Genomic DNA, 19867 nt, shown 5'->3' on the forward strand with positions numbered 1-19867 from the left:
CGCTCAACCTGCCCTTTGTTTTACAATCCCTTTGTTTATTGGCCCTCAGAAACTGAGAACCTTAGCATTATTAGATTCAGAAGCATCTGCTTGTTTTTTAGACGAAGAATTTGCAAAGCATCATAAGTTCCCTTTAGTATAAAAATCCAAACATGTTCATGTTGAGGTCATAGATGGACGACCTTTATTGTCTGGTAGTGTCACCCATGAATCAGAACCTATAGAAGTGACGTTTAAGGACCATAGTAGTCATATTATTTTTAATATTACTAGAACCCCATCAAATCCTGTTATTCTTGATCTTTCCTGGTTAGAAAAGCATAACCCATCCATAGATTGGAAGTTGCGAAAGATGACCTTTCCCACAAAACCACCTAAGAGCAAGCCTAATAGAAAACCCCAAATAGAGAAATCCTTATTTATTGGAGCAAGAACATTTATAAGATTGTCCAAGGGAGGCACACCGTTTGTCATTTATGCGGCTCCAACTACCGGGGAGAAGATCTCGACAGCAAGTATACTTGAGCAATATAAGGATTTTAAAGACGTGTTTCAAAAGAAAAATGCCGACATGCTACCGGAACACAGACCATATGATTGTGCCATAGACTTACAGGAAGGAACACAACCGCCTTTTGGCCCAATCTACAATCTATCGCAGATAGAGTTGGCGGAGTTGCGGAAGTACATCGATGAGAATTTAGCCAAGAACTTCATCCGTCATTCATAATCGTCAGTTGGAGCACCCATCTTATTTGTGAAGAAGAAAGATGGCTCATTGCGGATGTGCATGGACTATCGAGGCCTCAACAAGGTAACAAAGAAGAATCGTTACCCGTTACCCTTGATTTCTGGTCTCTTAGAACAACTTGGACGTGCAAGGATCTTTACAAAAATTAATCTAAGGGGAGCTTACAACCTCGTACAAATCAAGGAAGGAGATGAGTGGAAGACATCGTTCCATACAAGGTATGGCCATTTTGAATATAATGTCATGCCCTTTGGTCTTACCAATGCTCCAGTGGTCTTTCAACATATGATGAATGATATTTTCCGAGAGTACCTTGACGATTTTGTTGTCATCTATTTGGATGATATTTTGATATTCTCCAAAAATGAGGAAGTGCATGAAAAACACGTTCGTTTGGTATTGGAGAAACTATGCGAGCGAGGACTATATGCCAAGTTGGAAAAGTGTTTATTTCACCAAATAGAGATGGAGTTTCTGGGGTTCGTTGCAACTATGGAAGGCTTGAAGATGGACCCCAAGAAGGTGGAAGCAATTGTGTCCTGGAAGGTTCCGAAGACGGTTAGAGATGTACAATGCTTTCTTGGTTTTGCCAACTTCTATCGTATCTTTATCAAGAATTACTCTCAAGTTGCTGCTCCTCTCACTCAGTTGACATGCAAGGATAAGCTGGAATAGGGACCTCTAGCAGAGAAGGCGTTTCAAAACCTGAAGACCGCATTTACTATGGCTCCAATCTTGGTACATCCAGACTTTACAAAGGCCTTTTATTTAGAAACTGATGCTTTGGATTTTGCTTTGGGAGCTGTACTTTCACAAATGGGAGAAGATAAGAAGCTCCATCCGGTTGCATTCTATTCTCGAAAGTTCTGTGCTGCTGAAATCAGTTATGAGATCCACGATAAGGAATTTCTTGCTATAGTGGATTCTTTCCAAGAATGGCATCACTTTCTTGAAGGAGCTGCACATCCAGTGACCGTATATACAGATTACAAGAATTTGGAATATTTCATGTCGGCTCGAGTTCTAAATCGACGTCAAGCTCGATGGAGTATGTTGCTATCTAGGTTCAATTTTATTATCACTTATTGACCTGGAAAGCAGTAAGGACTATCTGATGCCTTATTGAGGAGATCGTATCTTGTACCAAAGGCTGGAGAAGCAGCGTTTGATCAACAATGTACGACATTGTTGAAGCTAGAGCAATTTCAGCTTTGCGCTACTATTATGCCAATTGATGCTGACTTCTTGAATAAGGTACATGCCATAACCATTGAAGATTCAGTAGCCATTGATATTAAGCAGCGTGTCAGTGACGACAAGTTCAAGGTGGAGGGAGATCTTTTATACTTTGAAGAGCGGTTATATATCCCAAAAAGACCAGCACGACTCCGAGTTCTTCAATCTCGCCACGATTTTCCAACTGCGGGACATTTTGGATTCAACAAGACCTTGGAGCTTATTTCTCGAGATTTTTGGTGACCCCAAATGTGGAAGGATGTGAAAGATTTTGTCCTCTCTTGCGACATCTGTTCAAGATCTAAGAATCCTCGGCATCGCCCTTATGGACTCCTACAACCATTGCCAATTCCACGTCGACCATGGTCTTCAATTTCCATGGACTTCATCATGGATCTACCATCATCGAACTCATTTGATAGCATCTTTGTCATGGTAGATCGGCTTACTAAAATGACACACTTTGTCCCTTGCAAGAAGACATCGTCCAGTGAAGTCACAGCAAGGCTCTTTTTCGATAATGTGTATCGATATCATGGACTACCAGATGATATCGTATCAGATTGAGGAACCCAGTTCATATCAAAGTTTTGGAGATCTCTCTTTAAGATACTGAAGGTGGATATCAAGCTTTCTTCGGCTTTTCATCCTCAAACTGACGGTCAAACGGAACGGGTGAACCAAGTCTTGGAACAATACTTATGATGCAGCATCAACTATCAGTAAGACGATTGGACCACATATCTACTGCTAGCCGAGTTTGCATATAACAACACCCTCCATGCGTCGACTCAATACACACCATTCTTTTCTAACTATGGGTATCATCCAAAGCTTGATTTATTGAGTCCATCAACAAATAACAATCTAGCAGCTGAAGGATTTGCGAAACAACTATCAAAGCCTCAAAATACGTTGAAGCTTCAATTACAATCCGCTCAAGAATCCTACAAGGCGTCTGCAGATAGATTTCGGAATCAAGCACCTACTTTCAAAATTGGAGATAAAGCATGGCTTCTTCGACGGAATATCAAGACCATGCGACCATGTGATAAGTTGGACTATCGAAGATTGGAACCATTTATCATCCAAAAGTAAATCAATCCAGTGGCATACCGTCTGGAATTACCGGCTTCTATGAAGGTACATCTAGTCTTTCATGTTTCTTTGTTGGAGCTTTATCGAGAGTCATCTTTTCCTGGAAGAGTACAATGTCCGCCACTTAGTATTGAGATCGAGAACCACGAAGAATACGAGGTTGAAAAGGTGCTGGATTCTCGACGAAGGTGGGGCAAGTTGAAGTATCTTGTTCATTAGTGCGGCTACGACATTAATGAGCGAACGTGGGAGCCAGCTGAAAATCTCACCAATGCGCCGCAAAAGGTACAGGAGTTTCATCAACAACATCCTCATAAACCTAAGTCGGTTTGATAATAGCTTCTTTCTGAAGCTTGCTCACCCAAGAATATAAGAAAGGGAGAGAGCACCACCAAAATTCGTAGTTGATGTAGTTATTTTCTCCAAGATAAAATAGAATTTTTTGAGTAGCCATAGTTTGGTCTTCTGATATGGATAGCCAAGAGATAGATACTATGCTAGTCAGATTATCTCAACCAACTAGTTCACGAAGGCGACCCCGAGATGAAGAACCACCTGCACCACGACGACGACGAAGGATATCAAGTAACCGATCACTGGTGATTGTATTTGAGTCCGAGCCTGCTTACGATGGTCAACCAGAAGGCATATTTTCAGGACAATTTCACAATGAAGACACGGAAGTTCATGCTTGGTCAGAAGTTGAAGGAGTGGGCCACTACCGTTGGCTTTAAGGGCCGATGAACTACTTACCTCGTGAACAACAATTGGAGTTCATAGCAGACGTTATGCGACAGATCTTCATTTTCTTGCGTTGGTACTGATTGATAACAACATTGCTTCTCAGAGACCTCGAAGCTAAAAGAGGGGGTGATGTTAGGGACATAGTCCTTAGAACCTTCTAGAGACAAGCTTTTAGAACCTTCTAGAAGCAAGTCTCTAGAACCTTCTAGAAGCAAGTCTCTAGAACCTTCTAGAAGCTTCTTAGTTAGTAGAAGATGTTAGGGATATAGTCCTTAGAACCTTCTAGAGATAAGTTTCTAGAACCTTCTAGAAGCAAGTCTCTGGAACCTTCTAGAAGCTTCCTAGTTGGTAGAAGTTGCTTGAGGAGCTTCTTAAATAGGAGTATATATTGGGATCGAGGCTGAAGAGTTCTTCAGTCTCGACAACACATCTCTTGGAGCTCTAGCTCACCTCTTTGGTGTTGTTCTTGTATTCATCTGATTAATCTAGTTCTTGCCAATTCTTCTTGAACTTCTTGGTAGATATCAAGTCTGTATTCTGTGTCCGTGACACACGGTCCCTATTGTAGCTAGACAAACTTGTTTTTTGATATATTATCTTCTTTGATATTTGTACTCCATATTTTATAATTATGTCATTTCTTTTCACAATATTGAATAGCGTGCTTAGATTTTTTACAATATAAGTACAATCCTTCTTGATGATGATGAGTCTTTTCTTGCTTAGTTAGAGGTTTGAAATGTACCACATCAATTTGCATATCTTCTACTTTTCAATGTATATATTGGTGTTGCCATTGAATTATAGTAATGTTGAGATCCACTTATTTGACTCTCAAATCAAAATTCAAAAAGTCAATTGTCACGCTTCACAACAAAGTCAATTGCTTGACTCAATGTTTGAGGATTAAGTAAGTTGAGCATCAATTTCTTTACTTCATATTATAATCTATAGAAAAAATGGCTAATAAGTGCACCATCATCCCACTTGATATCAATTACAAGTTGTCAAAATTGAAAAATATATAATATTACAGATCAATTGTCTTGTCGTAAGATATAGATCTTATAGATCATGTTTTTCATATATGGATTGAAACTCTGCTGTCGTGATGTAATATGACTAATAGGTGAAAGAGTGTAGAAATTATTATAATGCAGGAGATCTTAGTTCAAAGCATTAGAGAAAATTATCTTAGAAATATAGTTAATAGAGAAAAGGATAGTAAAACTAAAATGTACTAATGTTGCCTTTTAAGAAAGGTGACTTCTACTTATTTTGTAGGACCATAAATTAGGCAAAAAAAAGTAGATTAGAAAAATAAATGATATAGGCATCTTTAAAAAAAAAGTTGAGAGTAAATTCTAACAAAATCTACTTAGAAAAATTAGATATTGATACCCAGGGAGGGTCGATTATGAACTAGGATCGAAATCAGACCCTGAGGTACAAAACCAAGTCTCGACGATGACTCAAGGGTTCTTTTGAAAATCAAAGAATAGAATTTGATAGCAGATTGGATAAGGTTTCTATAAGCATTGGTTTTGGATAATTTGAAGTTGTTATGACTTTGTAAGAGCTTTACAAAATTAAGATTGTTTTTGGATGATTTGGATTTTGTGAAATAAAATAGGGTTGATGTTTCTAGTGATTTGAAGAGTTTTATAATAAATCTACAAGTGAAATTATGTGGATTAGTCGTCATAGTTGTGCTTAATATGTATTATAAATATTAGCTTGATTTAATGGTTGAATTAGGGATTATTGAGGTTTAAGTGAGTCAAGGTCTTAGAAAGTAGAATTTTAGGTTTAGTGAGGGTTTTAAGATTTTTTGCAATCTACTAGTTGGATTGGAGTGAAATTTATATGAGAAGATATTAAACTTGTTTTCTATATGTATGAGAATTTTAAAATAAATCGAATAGTGCAAAAAGAGAGATATTGGCTTTGGGAGATTGGTATCAAGGTTGGAGAAGGAGGCTGGCTAATACCTGAGCACATTTTTGAGGTTATTATCTATTTGGTAATTTTGATCTTTTTCAAATTTTTTTTGCTCATTTTTAACTTAGTTTTTAAGAAGTGTGAAAAATTTGATTTAAGATCAATGATTCATTCATTAGTTATTGAGGTTTAAATCTATTGTAGAAATTACTAGGATTTGGTTAAGATTTGATTTAAGATTAGAGTTTTGTTAGGGTTTGATTTAGGGTTTAGGATTAGGATTAGGATTTAATTAGAATTTGATTTGGGATTAGGATTTGATTTAGGATTTAAGATTTGGTTAAGATTTGATTAAAGATTAGGATTTGGTTTAGGATTTAGAGTTAGGATTTGGTTAAGATTTGGTTTAGGATTTAAGGTTTGATTAGTGTTTGATTTATGGTTAGGATTTGGTTAGGATATAGTTTAGGATTGGTTAGGATTTGATTTAGGATTAAGATTTGGTTAGAGTTTGGTTTAGGATTTTGGATTAGAGTTAGGATTTGGTTAGGATTTGGTTAGGGTTTGATTTAGGATTAGGTTTTGATTTAGGGTTTAAAATTTGATTAAGATTTGATTTAGGATTTAGGATTTGGTTTAGGATTTAAGGTTTGGTTAAAGTTTGATGAGGATTTGATTTAGGATTTAGGATTTTATTTGAGTTTGTTTAGGATTTAAGATTTAGTTAATTTTTGGCTAGAAGTTTGAATGAAGTTGAATAAGACTTCAACTAGGATTAAATTAAGATTGAATTGAGATGTATTTGAAATATGTTTGTAATCATTCTAATATTTCCTTAAGATTTCTTATTGTTTCTTTGGAATTCTTTTGAAGTTTCTCTGAATTTGATTAAAGCTTGTTCAGCATTGTTAGTGTTCTATTAGAATTAGGATTTTGTCATGGCAATTTTTATTCTACCTTCCACAGCCAAGTGCTAGGAATATTCTCAAAAAAGACTTCATGTATTATGACACCGCTAAAAAAACATCTAAATTATCTAATATTGAATCTTATCATTCGAGAAAAGATAAAAATTACAATAATGTTGAACTTGAAAGAATTGTACTAATGAATTTAACTTGTGATCCTGGACTTAGATAGCTTTGGGATTGAAGTTCAATCACAAGTTGTACTTGATTGATAAATCCTCGAAACTTGGATCTTATGCCATCAAACTTTTAATGCAATGCAATTCTTGATTCTCTAGTAGTGGAAGGATGTTCTACCATAGGAAAAAAAACATGATTGGATGTAGATGTTGAAGCAACTCCAAACATATCTATATCTTCACTTTTTGCTATTCTTATTGCTACTTGTGGTGGTAAACTAAGTCGATGCATTGCAAGCATTAACTCCCTCAATTATTCTTGCATTTGTGCTATTATAATTTCTATTTTAAAAAGATTTTCTATAAAATTAGGTAAAAAATAAATATCTAATATCGCTAAAGACAAATAGAAGAAGAGACTTGAGAACAAAGAAGATACTAAAAATAATATTAGTTTGAAAGATGATAATCTATACCTTTTAATATGCTTATGTCTTATCAAGAAAAAAATGATAATCCACTTTTAATCAAGAAAAAATAAAGCTCTAATATAGTAAGTATACTCTTGTCAATTTTTCAAGGACATGAACAAGAAGAAGATGCATAAACTTGAAAAATTTGTGTCAAAAGAAAAGTCACAAAATATAAATGAAGTAGTATGTATATTAAAATGAAACTAGATTGCCTATTGCCAAATGACTAGGAAACTAGAGACTCTTAAATCTAGACTAGAAGTAAGAAAGGAATTGACATGAGTGAAGAGGGCTTCACTCTTGCTTCTATATATACTATATAACTAAGAGCTACAAGGCAATGTTCTATAGGACCTCTAATATATGTTGACTTTGTAGGACATATGCCTTAGCTTACAAGACAAGTTTTCTATGTGTGGGCTACATAATTAGCTTGTTCTTCAAACTACCAATATGTGTGACACATGGCCAACTTCTTGACGACATTTCTAACCTAAAAGTCAATTAAAGATACCTATAAAGTCAAAGCAACATCTATGAAGCTTCTATAGAAGATATCATGGAATTGACCTACTTATATCTACTATTATTTAAATCATATAAGTAAATATTGATTTACATAGGTATGTCCATAACAAGAAGTAATAAAAGGTTTAATTTTAATGTTGCTTAATAAAGAAAGAACCTCTATTTACTTTGTAGGGGCATAAATGCCTCAAATCAAAGTAAATATGATAAGTAATTGATATAGACATATTTAGGAGAGAGTTACCAATAGGTTTAAGTAAACATTATCTCAAATTATCAAATATTGATACTCAAAGAGGACCGGTTGTCAATGTGGATCAAAAACAGACTCCAAAGGACAAAATTGTATACCTATGGCAACTTTGGAGTTCTTTAGAGAAATTAGACAATAGAAGTTGAGATCAAACTTATAAAGAGATTTTTGAGCATTGATTTTATATCAATGCAAATAATATTCAATTTTTGGAAAAATTTTAAAGTTAATAATATTCACGATTATTTTAGATTTTAAGAAATAAATTTATGTTTATATATTTGAATGTTTCTTAAGTTCTATGGTATGTATATAGATAAATTTTGGATAAAGTGTTGGTGTGCTAGTTGTAAATATGTGTGCAAATTTTGTGGTCAATCAAATGGTTAGATCAAAGTATTTGAAGGTTTTAGTAGGTTGAGGTCTTAGAAATTGGAGTTTGAAGATTACTAAGTATTTTTGAGATTTTTAATAATTTGTCAATTGGTTTTTTTTTTTTTTTTGAAAATTAGACTTAATTTTCAATAGTTTACATGAATTTTAGAAGCAATTTGATAATTCAAGAAGGAGATATTGGCATTAGAATTTTAACATTTAAATTGGAGAAGGAGGCTGACCAATACCTAAGTAGAATTTAGGATTGATCTTCTTCAAATTTTATGTGCTTATTGCCAACTTAGTTGTTGAGAGGTATGTAAAATCTTAAGTAAGATCAATGGTATAATTGGTAGATATTAAAATTCTAAACTATCCTAAGATTAGGTTAATTTGACTAAAGTTTGGTTAGAATTTAGGATTTATATTGGATTTAAGATTGTTTAGGATTAACTAGGATTTGATTTAGGGTTTAATTAAGAACTATTAGGATTTTAATTAAGATTAAATTAATATTTTATTAGAATTTTTTTAAGATATTTTTAAGATTTATTCTAATAATTCTTTTGAATTTCATAAGGATATTTTTATGCTTCTTTTGTAATTTCTTTTAGGTTTTTTTGGATTTGATTAAAGCTTGATTAAAATTTTTAAGATTTAATTGAAATTATTTAAGATTCTATTAGAATTAAAATCTTGTTGTTGCAATTTTTTTTCTACCTTCTATAACCAGGTGCTCAGTGCATTTTCAAGCAAGGCTTTACATAATACAACAACATATGCTTATGACCTTGTATGATCTTATATGTCATCTTATATGTTGGGCGCTTATGCTACAGTCCTATGAATACTAAATTGTCTATAAATTAAGATAGTTATATAAAAATGTGGATGCGTTGACTTATGCAACTTAAAAAAATACCAAACGTTATTTCAAGTTTGTAAATCTGTTGCTCTATATATACACAATTGATTCTTTTGGCATCTCCTCTCCTCCCCCCTCTTTTTTCTCCTCCCTCTCTCTTTCTTCTTCCCCTTCCAATATACTCAATCTTATAAAATAAAGTTAGATTAATCAATTTAGGTTTTTATTTATAAGTATTCGAGATCAAGATCATGTTGATATACTCTGCCTCTTCTTGCATCTTAACTTCAAAATTAAAACTTTTTTCCTACATCCTTGACTTCAAAACCAAACTAACCACAATTTATTTGTTAACAACCAACAATACTTCTTCTCTTTTTACATCCAATTACTTCAAGTAGAATCTCTGTAGCAACTACAACCAATATGCTTCTTGATGGCTCTTCTACCTTAAAATATCACACCTTAACTAAACACATTGTAAATAAGTACTTATTCAGATTGATGTTATGTGGTAATATGACTATATGGTGAAAGATAAAAAAATATGGATTTTATTATAAAAGAGCCTAATAGAAAGATATAGTAGCAAAATAAGGATAAATGATAGGAAAGTAGTAAAAACTTTTAGACTTAATGTTATTTTTTTGTAGAAGAGACTTTTATTTATTTTATTGGAACATAAATGAGCCAAATCAAAGTAGAAAAGATAATTAATTGATAAAGACATCTTAAGAAGAAGAAGTTAAGAATAAGATTAAACAAAATTTATCTCATAATATAAAGAATTGATACTGAAAGTAGATTGGTCATGAATCAAGATTAGAATCAATCACCAAGTAGAAAACTACACACCAACGGCAATTTTAGAAGTCTTTGATTAATCAAAGAATAAGAATTGAGAACAAAATTATGAAAGAAATTTTGTTACTTTTTTTTATGTGATTTAGAGATATATTGAGTTTTTTACGCCTTTTCAAAGTAAGAGATGTATTTAGAAGTTTTAGACTCTTAAAAATATAATGAAGTTTTTAAATTTGAAGTTTTTGTGAGTTTTATAGATAATTTATAAATAAAAATTTATGTGATTGTCAGTACGCTTATTATAAATGTGTTTAAAAAATTTAATATCAATCAAACAATTAGATTGAAGGATATAAGAGTTTTATTGGATTAAGATCTTAAATACTTGAAATTTAGGGCCATTGATTCTTTTTGCAATCTTACAAAATCCACTAATTCAATTGAAGCAAAAATTGGTGAAAGCTATTTTAACTTAAAAATATATATACTAGCCAATTATTGAAGCAATTTAATAGTATACTAAGGAAAAATTGTTGTTGAAAGTTCAATATTTTAGTAAGAGATGGAAGGCAATTAGCATTTGAGAGGTTTGGGATTTTTTTTGTTTAATTGGTGAATTAATTTTTCTGAAATTTTGTATGTGTATTAATTGCTTGTAGATTGAAGTGTGCGTAAAAGTTTAAATAAGATCAATGGTTTAATTTTTAAAATTTTAAAAAAACTATGAAATTAGTTAAGATTTGGTTAGGATTTTCTTTGAATTGTTTATGGTTTGTTTAGGATTTAGTTAGGATTTTATTAGGATTTGATTAAGATTTGGTTGAAATTTGTTAAAATTTTATTAAGATTTTTTTAGGACTATACTAAGGTTTAGTTAGGATTTATCTAAGATTTATTTGGGATTTAGTTATTATTTCTATATTTATTATTTAAAAGATTTTTTATTATTCTTTTAAGATTTTTATTTTATATTTTTTAAGAATTTATTTATTATTATTATTTGAATTTTTTCTTTTTTTAGTAATTTCTTTTAAATTTCTTTTGAATTGGTTAAAATTTGATTAGGTTTGTTAAGATTTAATTATATTTTATTCAAGATTCTATTAGACTTGGTAGAATCTTGTTGTTGAATAATCTATTTACCTTCCACAACTAGGTGCTTGGTGCATTCTCAAGGAAGAATTACATTATACAACACCAATAGCAATCTTTTTGTCATAACCTCCTACCTCATATTAAACATCATATAGATCCTACTCCAACTCGACATAGCTCCACAAAAGAAACTTAGTCATGCACAATATCATTATACCATGTGATTTTTTGCTTCACTTATTGACTAAATCCATGAACACTCCTTGTTGTGATAGCTAACAAAAGCAAGCATATAGAAAGGAGATTCTTAGGGGCAACCACTCCTTCCCTTACCTTCAAACAGCCAATTGCTCTATCCACAACTTGCAACACCTCATGGAAAACAAGATGTACAAGGTTTTCCTAGCAATTTGTTTGAGTAGCGCAATACCAACCAATGTGAGTATGACATGAAGAGGAGAATTAGGTATCATCTTTCCTAGTACCTTGCTTGGGGTGATGCTTTTTTCTATCAGAATAATACTCAATAAGGCAGATGCAGCCTTCAGGTCCCAAGGCGATCACAATTAAACAATATACTAGACTTGTTTCATGCATCCTGATTAGCTGGTCATTTTGGAGTTAAGCAAATTTTAGCTAGGCTACAATAGGTTTACCATTGGATGAGGATGGTTCTGGATGTCACCAACTACATCCACAGTTGTGAGACATGCAAGATCAAACGTAACTATCCCAAAACAATCAACCTCAAACTACTTATTCCCAGTTTCAGCACCAATTGCTCAGGTGGGCATAGATTTGATGGGCCCGCTCATCCCTTCTACCAAGAAGCATCGATACGTGATCGTAGCGATCGACTACTTCACCAAATGAGTGGAGGTCAAGCCACTGCAGTTGAAGGACTGAGACCTAGTTGCTCAGTTCTTTTTTGACAAAATCATGATGGTTCACGGCAGACCTATTGAAATCCATACCGACAATGCATCGAAGTTTTGCAATGCCCTCATGGATGTCCTCGCAATCCACATGACACTTAAGCACACAACAACCACTCCGTACCATCCACAATGTAATGGGCTCACGGAGCGATTCAACCGCACCTTGTGCTCATTAATCGAGAAGAATGGCAGCTACAACTCATCTTGCCACACGTCGCTTCTAGCTATTGTGTTTGCATACAGAACTAGTGCACATGCAAGACGAAATTTTCTCCTTTTGAATTATTGTATGGCAGGAAACCCAGGCTCGCAATGACTCTGCAAGACGACATGATCACTGTCACCGAACTAGCGGACCTGGCTGGCTATGTGGAAATGTTGATTAAGCAAAGGCGACAGTGCAATCGCATCGCACATTACAATATCGCGAAAGCCCAGTTGTAGCAGAAAGAAGGTCATGACAAAAGAGTGCGCTACACCAAACCCTTTCACATGGCGGATTGAGTAGCGCTACGAGTGGAAAAACGTTGCAAAAGGAAAGGCAAAGTCAGGGCGCGATACGATGGCCCTTATGCCATTACAAGACTAGATGTCCACCAATACAAATTCCACTTAACGCCCTCACGCGAATCAGTACCATTGGTGGCATATCCAGGACCGGGATTCGATCTAGTTTACTGAGGACTAGATGCAGACTTAACCCACATCAATCTGCTTGGACGTGAAGTGTCGTGGAAACCCACAACCACAACTTAACTACACAATCAAGCTGCATTACGCATTGCTGGCCATATCATGTCAACTACGAATAGAATAGCCACTTACCGACAATCTTAATCCTGTCCAAGCGCGACGGAAGTGCTTAACGGCTTCCGCGCCTCATCTACCCAGCGACCAGGAATTTGCCAGAGTCAGACGCAACCTCCTAGTCAAAGGTTAGTTAAACAGACAACCAGATATGCAAGAGACGAAGCACGACAATTTAGCGGCAAATCGTATTCGCAAGAGGAGTACCCAAATACCTTTTAGGTTTCCATCCATTGATTTATACTAGAGAGGTACAGCCTCATCCGTTTAAACTGAAGCAGAAGGAGCACTAATTGGCGTGGGCAAGATTAGCGCCAGGCTAGAACTTATCCCTACACATGTAGTGCTATTCCCCCCGTAGGATTAAGTGATTGTCTAAGACTTAGCCCTACACCTCTTCACAAGTAAACAAGAAAGAAAGGTAGATATTAATTGGTAATGAAGAATAAGAGAATCTTAGCCGTTGATTCCCAAGTTCCATCTCTAATATTTTCTAGTGTTCTAACCATGGGAACTATTGTGCATTAGCAAGGGAACGGAAAAATCTACTTGGAGATTGAACGCGGCGCCACTTGGTTCTCAACCCAGATATTTGGGTACCGGGTCTTCAATATCCGGGTATAAGGACTCTGCGATGCCGTGAGACTAGCTTTTATAACCTTGGCTATGGTTGATGAGAAGGAGCCGTAACTGAGGAAGTAAGCAATGGCGATGGCTGTGGCGATGGCGAGGGCTGCAGTTGTGAGCTGCCGCGCTGCTCACACTCAGCTTTACGAGGTGTTGAAGGTGGAAAGGATGGCTTCGCCGGCGCAGCTCAAGTCTGCCTACCGCAATTTGGCCAAGAATCATCACCCGGATGTCAGCTCGCACCCGGACGCACAGGCGCGTTTCATCGAGCTCAGCAATGCTTACGAGGTTCGTCTTTTTAATGTCCTAAGTGAGTTGGAAATTTTCGAATCCTGATTTTTTGTCGATTTCCTGAGATGTTACGGAGCATCCTCCATTGCATCGAGTTGTTATCCGCGGAGTTATACATTGGAATTTGCAATGTGGAGCAAGCGTAACCTTCCACAGCGAGTTATTCGTATTCGGTTGTGTTTTTGATTTGTTGAAGTTCTTTATGCAGTTTCAAGTGCCCCTGCGCTAGATTGCACAGCTTGGGCGAAAAAAATTGGATAAGAGAATGAGGGTATCCAGGAGGCTATAGATGAGAAAACTATTAGCAGAGGCACATATCATGCTAAATTTATAATAACTTTTAGAACCATGCATAGTAGATATGAATCTTTTTATTTATTTTTTTGGTTTTTCTGGTACCGTAACAAGGTCACTCAATAGATCCAGTGGCTATCTTTTTCATCTGAAAAGGGTGCGGCGGTTAACTCGAGTAAAATTCAGAATGTGACTTTGGCATGTGGATTTCACCGTTGCACAATTCACTTAGTGCATTCATCATTTTAGTTCGTATTGTACGGTTGGGATCATAAATGACTTCTAGGCAGAACCAAATTTGTGTATTTAGTGTTGTCAATGATATTACAATTTTGCATCCGAAATTTTGTGTATGAAATCACCTAACGCAACATACGTTATTATGACCACCGTATGAATTCAATTTTACAATGTGTTCTCTGATTGGATTGAAACTGGGCAGATTCTCATCGACCCAGAAATGAGGAAGATATACGATGAGACGGGTGAGCAAGGTCTGAAGGGTCGCGAGAGCAATAGAAGAGGAGCTGCTCAGGAAGTGTGGGAAACGTGGGCTGAGTTTAAGCCTTTTAAGAGGAAGTTAGTTTCTAAAGTCTCTTCTGTTTCTTATTACTTCAGCACTTGCATGTCGTTCAAAAATTCTCGTTTTGGAGCTTTTCCTTGTCCAGCCACCCTTTTTATACTTTCTTATGTCTTATTACATGTTTTTGTTCTAGAATAACTGCCAAAGCTTACACAAAGCTATAGCCTCGCTCTTTTTTGGCAATACACTCATTGTCCATGGAGCGTGATTTGGACTGCATTTTTTTTGTTTCATTCTCTACTTCCACCAAGATGCTGAGTAAAGTTAACAATCACAGAACTAGGAAAGGAGATGCTCGTAGTTCTGCGGCGGCTAGATCGGGATCAACCTACACTCCTGAAAATGGTGAAAGTGTGTGTGGGACAGAAGCACAAAACGGCGACGTTGTGGAATATCCCCTGTCTGATGCTATCAAAGCTCAGCATCAAGATGATCGACTGAAAGGTTTAAATTTTAACGTTGTCACACCTAATATTGAAATTAATAATTGTGTTCATGTGTGGTTTATATTTGTGTGCTGAACACCTGAAATCTGGCAATACTTTTGCTCTTGTCAATCAAAGTACAAAAAAAGCTGTAAGCGTCATTTATTCAGTGTTAAAGCTTGCTTTTCAAATCCTTTTGTTTTCTTTTCCAATTTGGGTATCAATAAGTGCGCTGATCAAGCATGAGACTGAACAGCACTTTTCTTCTTGTCCACTCTACCATCTTCTACTGAATATTTAAAATGGGGCTGAGGAATGTGTTGACGCAATGCTGTGTCTTGTGTAGGGGTTGGTCTTGTTGTTAGTCGAAACATAGGTAAGTACTGAAAATTCCGAATCGAATCGGAAATCTTGAGAAACGCGGAACTGCATTATCACTCCGAAATGCATTACTCTCTCACTTCGTTACTTTTCTACCTCTTCTTATTTTGAACAATCTTGATTTTCTTAGTGCTGAACTATTGGAACAAGATCAATCCTCCATGCACAGAGACTGCACAGCTTTGTTTTAATTCTAGGTGTGTTTTCTGATGTTCAGATCGAGGAGACAGAGACAAACTTTCGGTAGAGGTATAGTATGCTCGTCTTCTTATTGATTCTAGATTCCTTATCACTTCATTGAACCTCATCATGAATTTATGATAATAAGCTTCATAAAATTAGGTTTCATGCTGGAAACTACTATGCAGAATTTGACTCTTGTGGAGATCGAGCCTCTATATAGAGAACCCAACAGCAGTGTGTGGCGAGCAGATCCTATGGAGGGTGCTGCATTTGCGTCATTGCCGGACTTGCGTATCCTTAGAACAGTACGTTTCACGCTCTTCCTAAGCTTATTTTCAATGCTTGATTTTTCACTAATTTTTAGAAGTTCTCCATATTAAGTTCCTTTGTAATGACTAATCCAATGAAGTTCTGTATCCCTTACAACGGAGTCAATTTTTCTAGTGATAATCTTAGTCATCACCGAAGTTTTGTGGTAATATCTGCTTCAGTTCTAAATTTTTACTATTGCTAGAAATTGCTTATCAGTCAGTTGCAACTGCATGCCTTGCTATTAAACGTTTTGGAAGTAACCTTGCTTTTGCATTTGAGCAGGAATTTAATAGAGTGACTGACGAATGGATAGTTTTGGATGATCTTTCACTCGATTGTGATAGCCCTACTTATGCTGAGGAGATCATTCTTTGAAACAAGTGGTTTTATGAAAAGTCTTGAATCCTTGAGGGTCCTGCTCTTTGCGAAAACTCGTGCGTTCTAAGCTAATTCATGGCACAGCTATGTTCTATCCACTGAGTTCTTACAGTTTCGGTAGTGGCCGCTACGCAGTGCCAACACACGACCGCACAAGAACTAGATAAATGAAAAAGCTTGCACACCAGCTTTTCTTGGCGGTGTACAGTTTTCTTCTTACAAAATGATTTCAGGACGGTTTGTTTCTTGTGTGGAGAAGAGTAGGAGTTGCCACGAAGGTTTTAGGAACGAATGGAATGAAAGATCAACTGAACGTTATATTTATCAAAAACACTTTGTAGTTTTGATATTTCATGGGTGGATATACTAAGATATCGTTCTTTCAGTCACGGGAGTCTTCATAATCCTTATCGTTAACCTACGTGGTGTTCGCTTTGCATTGTCTTTTACTGTGTCACTGTTACCACCGTCCACATCGTAGTCACATGGAAAAGCCTCAAACATGATGCAGTGATGTTAATTCTATTGAGTATGGTATGATCACTCGTTTTGTGAACAATACATGGGCCCATTCTAGCCTATTCTCCCCTTTTCCATTGCAGCAGAGTCTTTCGAAGAGACAGTCCAGAACCTTCTAGAATATCTGATCGATTTGGTACTCTACCAACGTAACTCGATTTGGTACTTAATTCCCAACGGGGCAGACAAGCGAAGTTGTTGTGAAGGAAGAGGCGATGGAAGACCTGCGAATTCGACAACTCAGCTGGTAGGGTGTGCTTGCTCATCAATGTAACAATCGAACCTGCTTATGTGGGTGCTTACCGCTGGAGTTTGTTCAGAGAGTTCATGCTGACAGCTGTTTGGAGTGCAGATGGGCCACACACTGAAATGGGGTTGTTTGCCGGTGCTTGAATTTGTGGGCAAGCTCATACTCATCGTGCAGTTTCATTCCACACTCGATGAGGAGATTGTCTATTTCTGTAATTTCATGTGGTTGTTCAACCTCATTTGGCTGGAAGTCAATCTTGTTATTATGTTTTAATTTGTGAATGTTCGATAATGAACATGAGTTAGGTGTAGTATTTCTTAATTCTGTCTATTGAATCTTTTTAATGTCTTCAGCAAGGACCTGAACTACAGATAATGTCAAACAATGGCCAGCGGCTTTCCCCTCGAGATTTGGTTCCTGCAGCTGTTCATGTTCTGATGTAAATTATTCCTCATTGTCCAGCATTTACTCAACTTTTCCGGAGAACAAGGTCTCTTGACTGTGGAATGTTAATCACCATGAGGAATGCAATGTTAACTCTACAATGTAGTAATAACTCGTGATCCTGTGCATTACCATCAAATGTGCTGCTGTAGATGCAAAAGATTGGCCGGCTGGTGTTGTTGCACAGCACTGATCCTAGTTGCTGTTACATTGATTCCTATTGCTGGAATACACTGTCTGTGTCTAGGGATTCAACCAGACTTAATGCTACAACTTGATCTTATTTCACTCCACCATGAGAGCAAACAATTGATTAATTTGAAAATATGTAGAAGTCAATTGCAATAAGACCTTTATGTTATTGAGTTGCAACATGGCTATAAAGTGAGAAAAATATGAACTATAATTTAGAAAGACATGGATAATATGGGAGGTAGTAAATTTACTTGTCTTCAATGTGTTTTGTAAAATTGATATCAATCTAATAGCTAGATTAAAGATTATTGAAACTCAATTGGTTTACAGTCTTAAATTTTAGATATCAAGGGTCAATGAAGATTTCTTTGAACTTTTGCAATTTACCAATTGTATTTAGGTAATTTTTTGTAAGCTAATAGTTAACTTAGTTTTTAAAAAATCATAAAGTTTGAAGACAATTGAAAAATGTAATAAGAAAATATAATCACAGGTGGATCTTTATCAAGGTTGAAGAAAGAAGACAATTGATACTTAAGTATCTTAAGAGCATTTTCTCTCAATTAGTGCTTTGGATTCTTTTCAAATTTCTTATGATTGTTATTAATTAGTCGATTATAGTATGTGAAAAATTTAAAGTAAAACCAATGATTTAATTGAGAACTATTGAGGTTTTAAAATTGCTAAACCATTTGATTAGAATTTAAGAGGATTTGATTAAGATTTACTAAGAATTTGATTAAGCTTTGGTTAAGATTTTATTAGAAGTTTTAAAGATTTTTTTAGAAAATTATTGAATTTATTAAGATTTATTTAAGATTTATATAAGATTATGGTAGGATTTGATTAAGATTTACTTAGTACTTGATTAGAATATAGTTATGATATTTTTAGGATTTATTTAAGATTTCTTTATAATAGCTTTATAATTCTTTTTTTTTTTAGGATTTTTAAATTTATTTTAAGATTTTTTAATAATTCTTTATAATTTTCTTTATAAATCATTTAGAATTTCTTTAGAATTTTATTAGTATTCTTTATGATTTCTTTAATGTTTTTTGTGATTTATTTATTCATTCTTTTGGAATTTAATTAAACTTCTTTAGGATTAAATTAAGGTGTGACTTGAATTATAAAGGTTCAATTAAAGGCTATTTAGGATTATATTAGGATTGTTAGATTCTTTGTTATTACAAAATATAAGTTACCTTTCAAAGGTTAATACTTGGTGCATTTTTAAGCAAGACAATATACAATAAAATAATGTTAGCCACAGTGTCTAATCAAATGTTTAGTGTAACAAGGCGTAGATAAGATATTTGTATAATTTGTATTTTTTAGAATCTTCTAGAAAGGTAATTATCTTAGTAGGATGCACCATTAGATACATTTTAGAAAGTTCCAAGATAATTGAATAAAGTATAAATAGGACTACCTGAGGCCATTTGGGTATTTGATCAAATATGGCTTTAGACTCTTTTTCTCAATAAAGTTTGATTGCCTTTTCTTTTGTTCTATTCTGTTTGGTTTTGTTTGGTTCTATTTTCTTTTAATCAATTTTGACTTTCATATTCTATTTTTTTTCAATTATTTTTAATTTTTTTCTAGTGTACTTGGTCTTATGTTGTATCAAGATCTTTATTGTTATGGAATTGATAAGGTTTTAAATATTAAAAAAACTAGTCTTGTTTCATTGATATTAGATCAAGTGTTAGTCTATTCTTTGGTAGTGAGCTGATAGCCACCATTTAGTTGGAAATCAATTGTTATGATCACATCGGATATTATTTTTGGACCACAAGAAGCCACTTTAAGAAGTCAACTAGAAGGAAAGAAGATATTACAGTAGCAAAGTTTAATAATGAAATTGTAGCATGGAAGATATAGTAGAGCAATCCAAATAGACACTTAGATAGAATACCTCCTAGGTTAGATAGCCACTCTACAAGGGTAAATAGAAGCTTTTAAAATAAAAAAATTGACATCTGTT

General features: G+C 34.8%; 1 protein-coding gene and 1 long non-coding RNA gene across 2 annotated transcripts; both read left to right on the forward strand.

Annotated features, from left to right (window-relative positions):
- The first annotated feature begins 13690 nt into the window (after positions 1 to 13690).
- On the forward strand, positions 13691 to 16858 carry LOC112275399 (uncharacterized). The gene is made up of 7 exons (XM_024505764.3): positions 13691 to 13910; positions 14650 to 14786; positions 15068 to 15234; positions 15562 to 15591; positions 15814 to 15845; positions 15965 to 16084; positions 16374 to 16858. Exons 1-7 carry the CDS (start codon positions 13701 to 13703, stop codon positions 16464 to 16466), a joined length of 789 nt encoding a protein of 262 aa, XP_024361532.1. The 5' UTR covers positions 13691 to 13700; the 3' UTR covers positions 16467 to 16858.
- Positions 16859 to 17093: 235 nt separating this feature from the next.
- LOC141044767 (uncharacterized) lies at positions 17094 to 17509 on the forward strand. The gene is made up of 2 exons (XR_012216443.2): positions 17094 to 17235; positions 17341 to 17509. It is a non-coding gene; the product is annotated as an uncharacterized LOC141044767 (long non-coding RNA).
- The last annotated feature ends 2358 nt before the right edge of the window (positions 17510 to 19867 follow it).

Source organism: Physcomitrium patens, chromosome 22 (genome assembly GCF_059467195.1).
Source record: "Physcomitrium patens ecotype Gransden chromosome 22, ASM5946719v1, whole genome shotgun sequence".
In the NCBI taxonomy this organism is placed as follows: Eukaryota; Viridiplantae; Streptophyta; class Bryopsida; order Funariales; family Funariaceae; genus Physcomitrium; species Physcomitrium patens.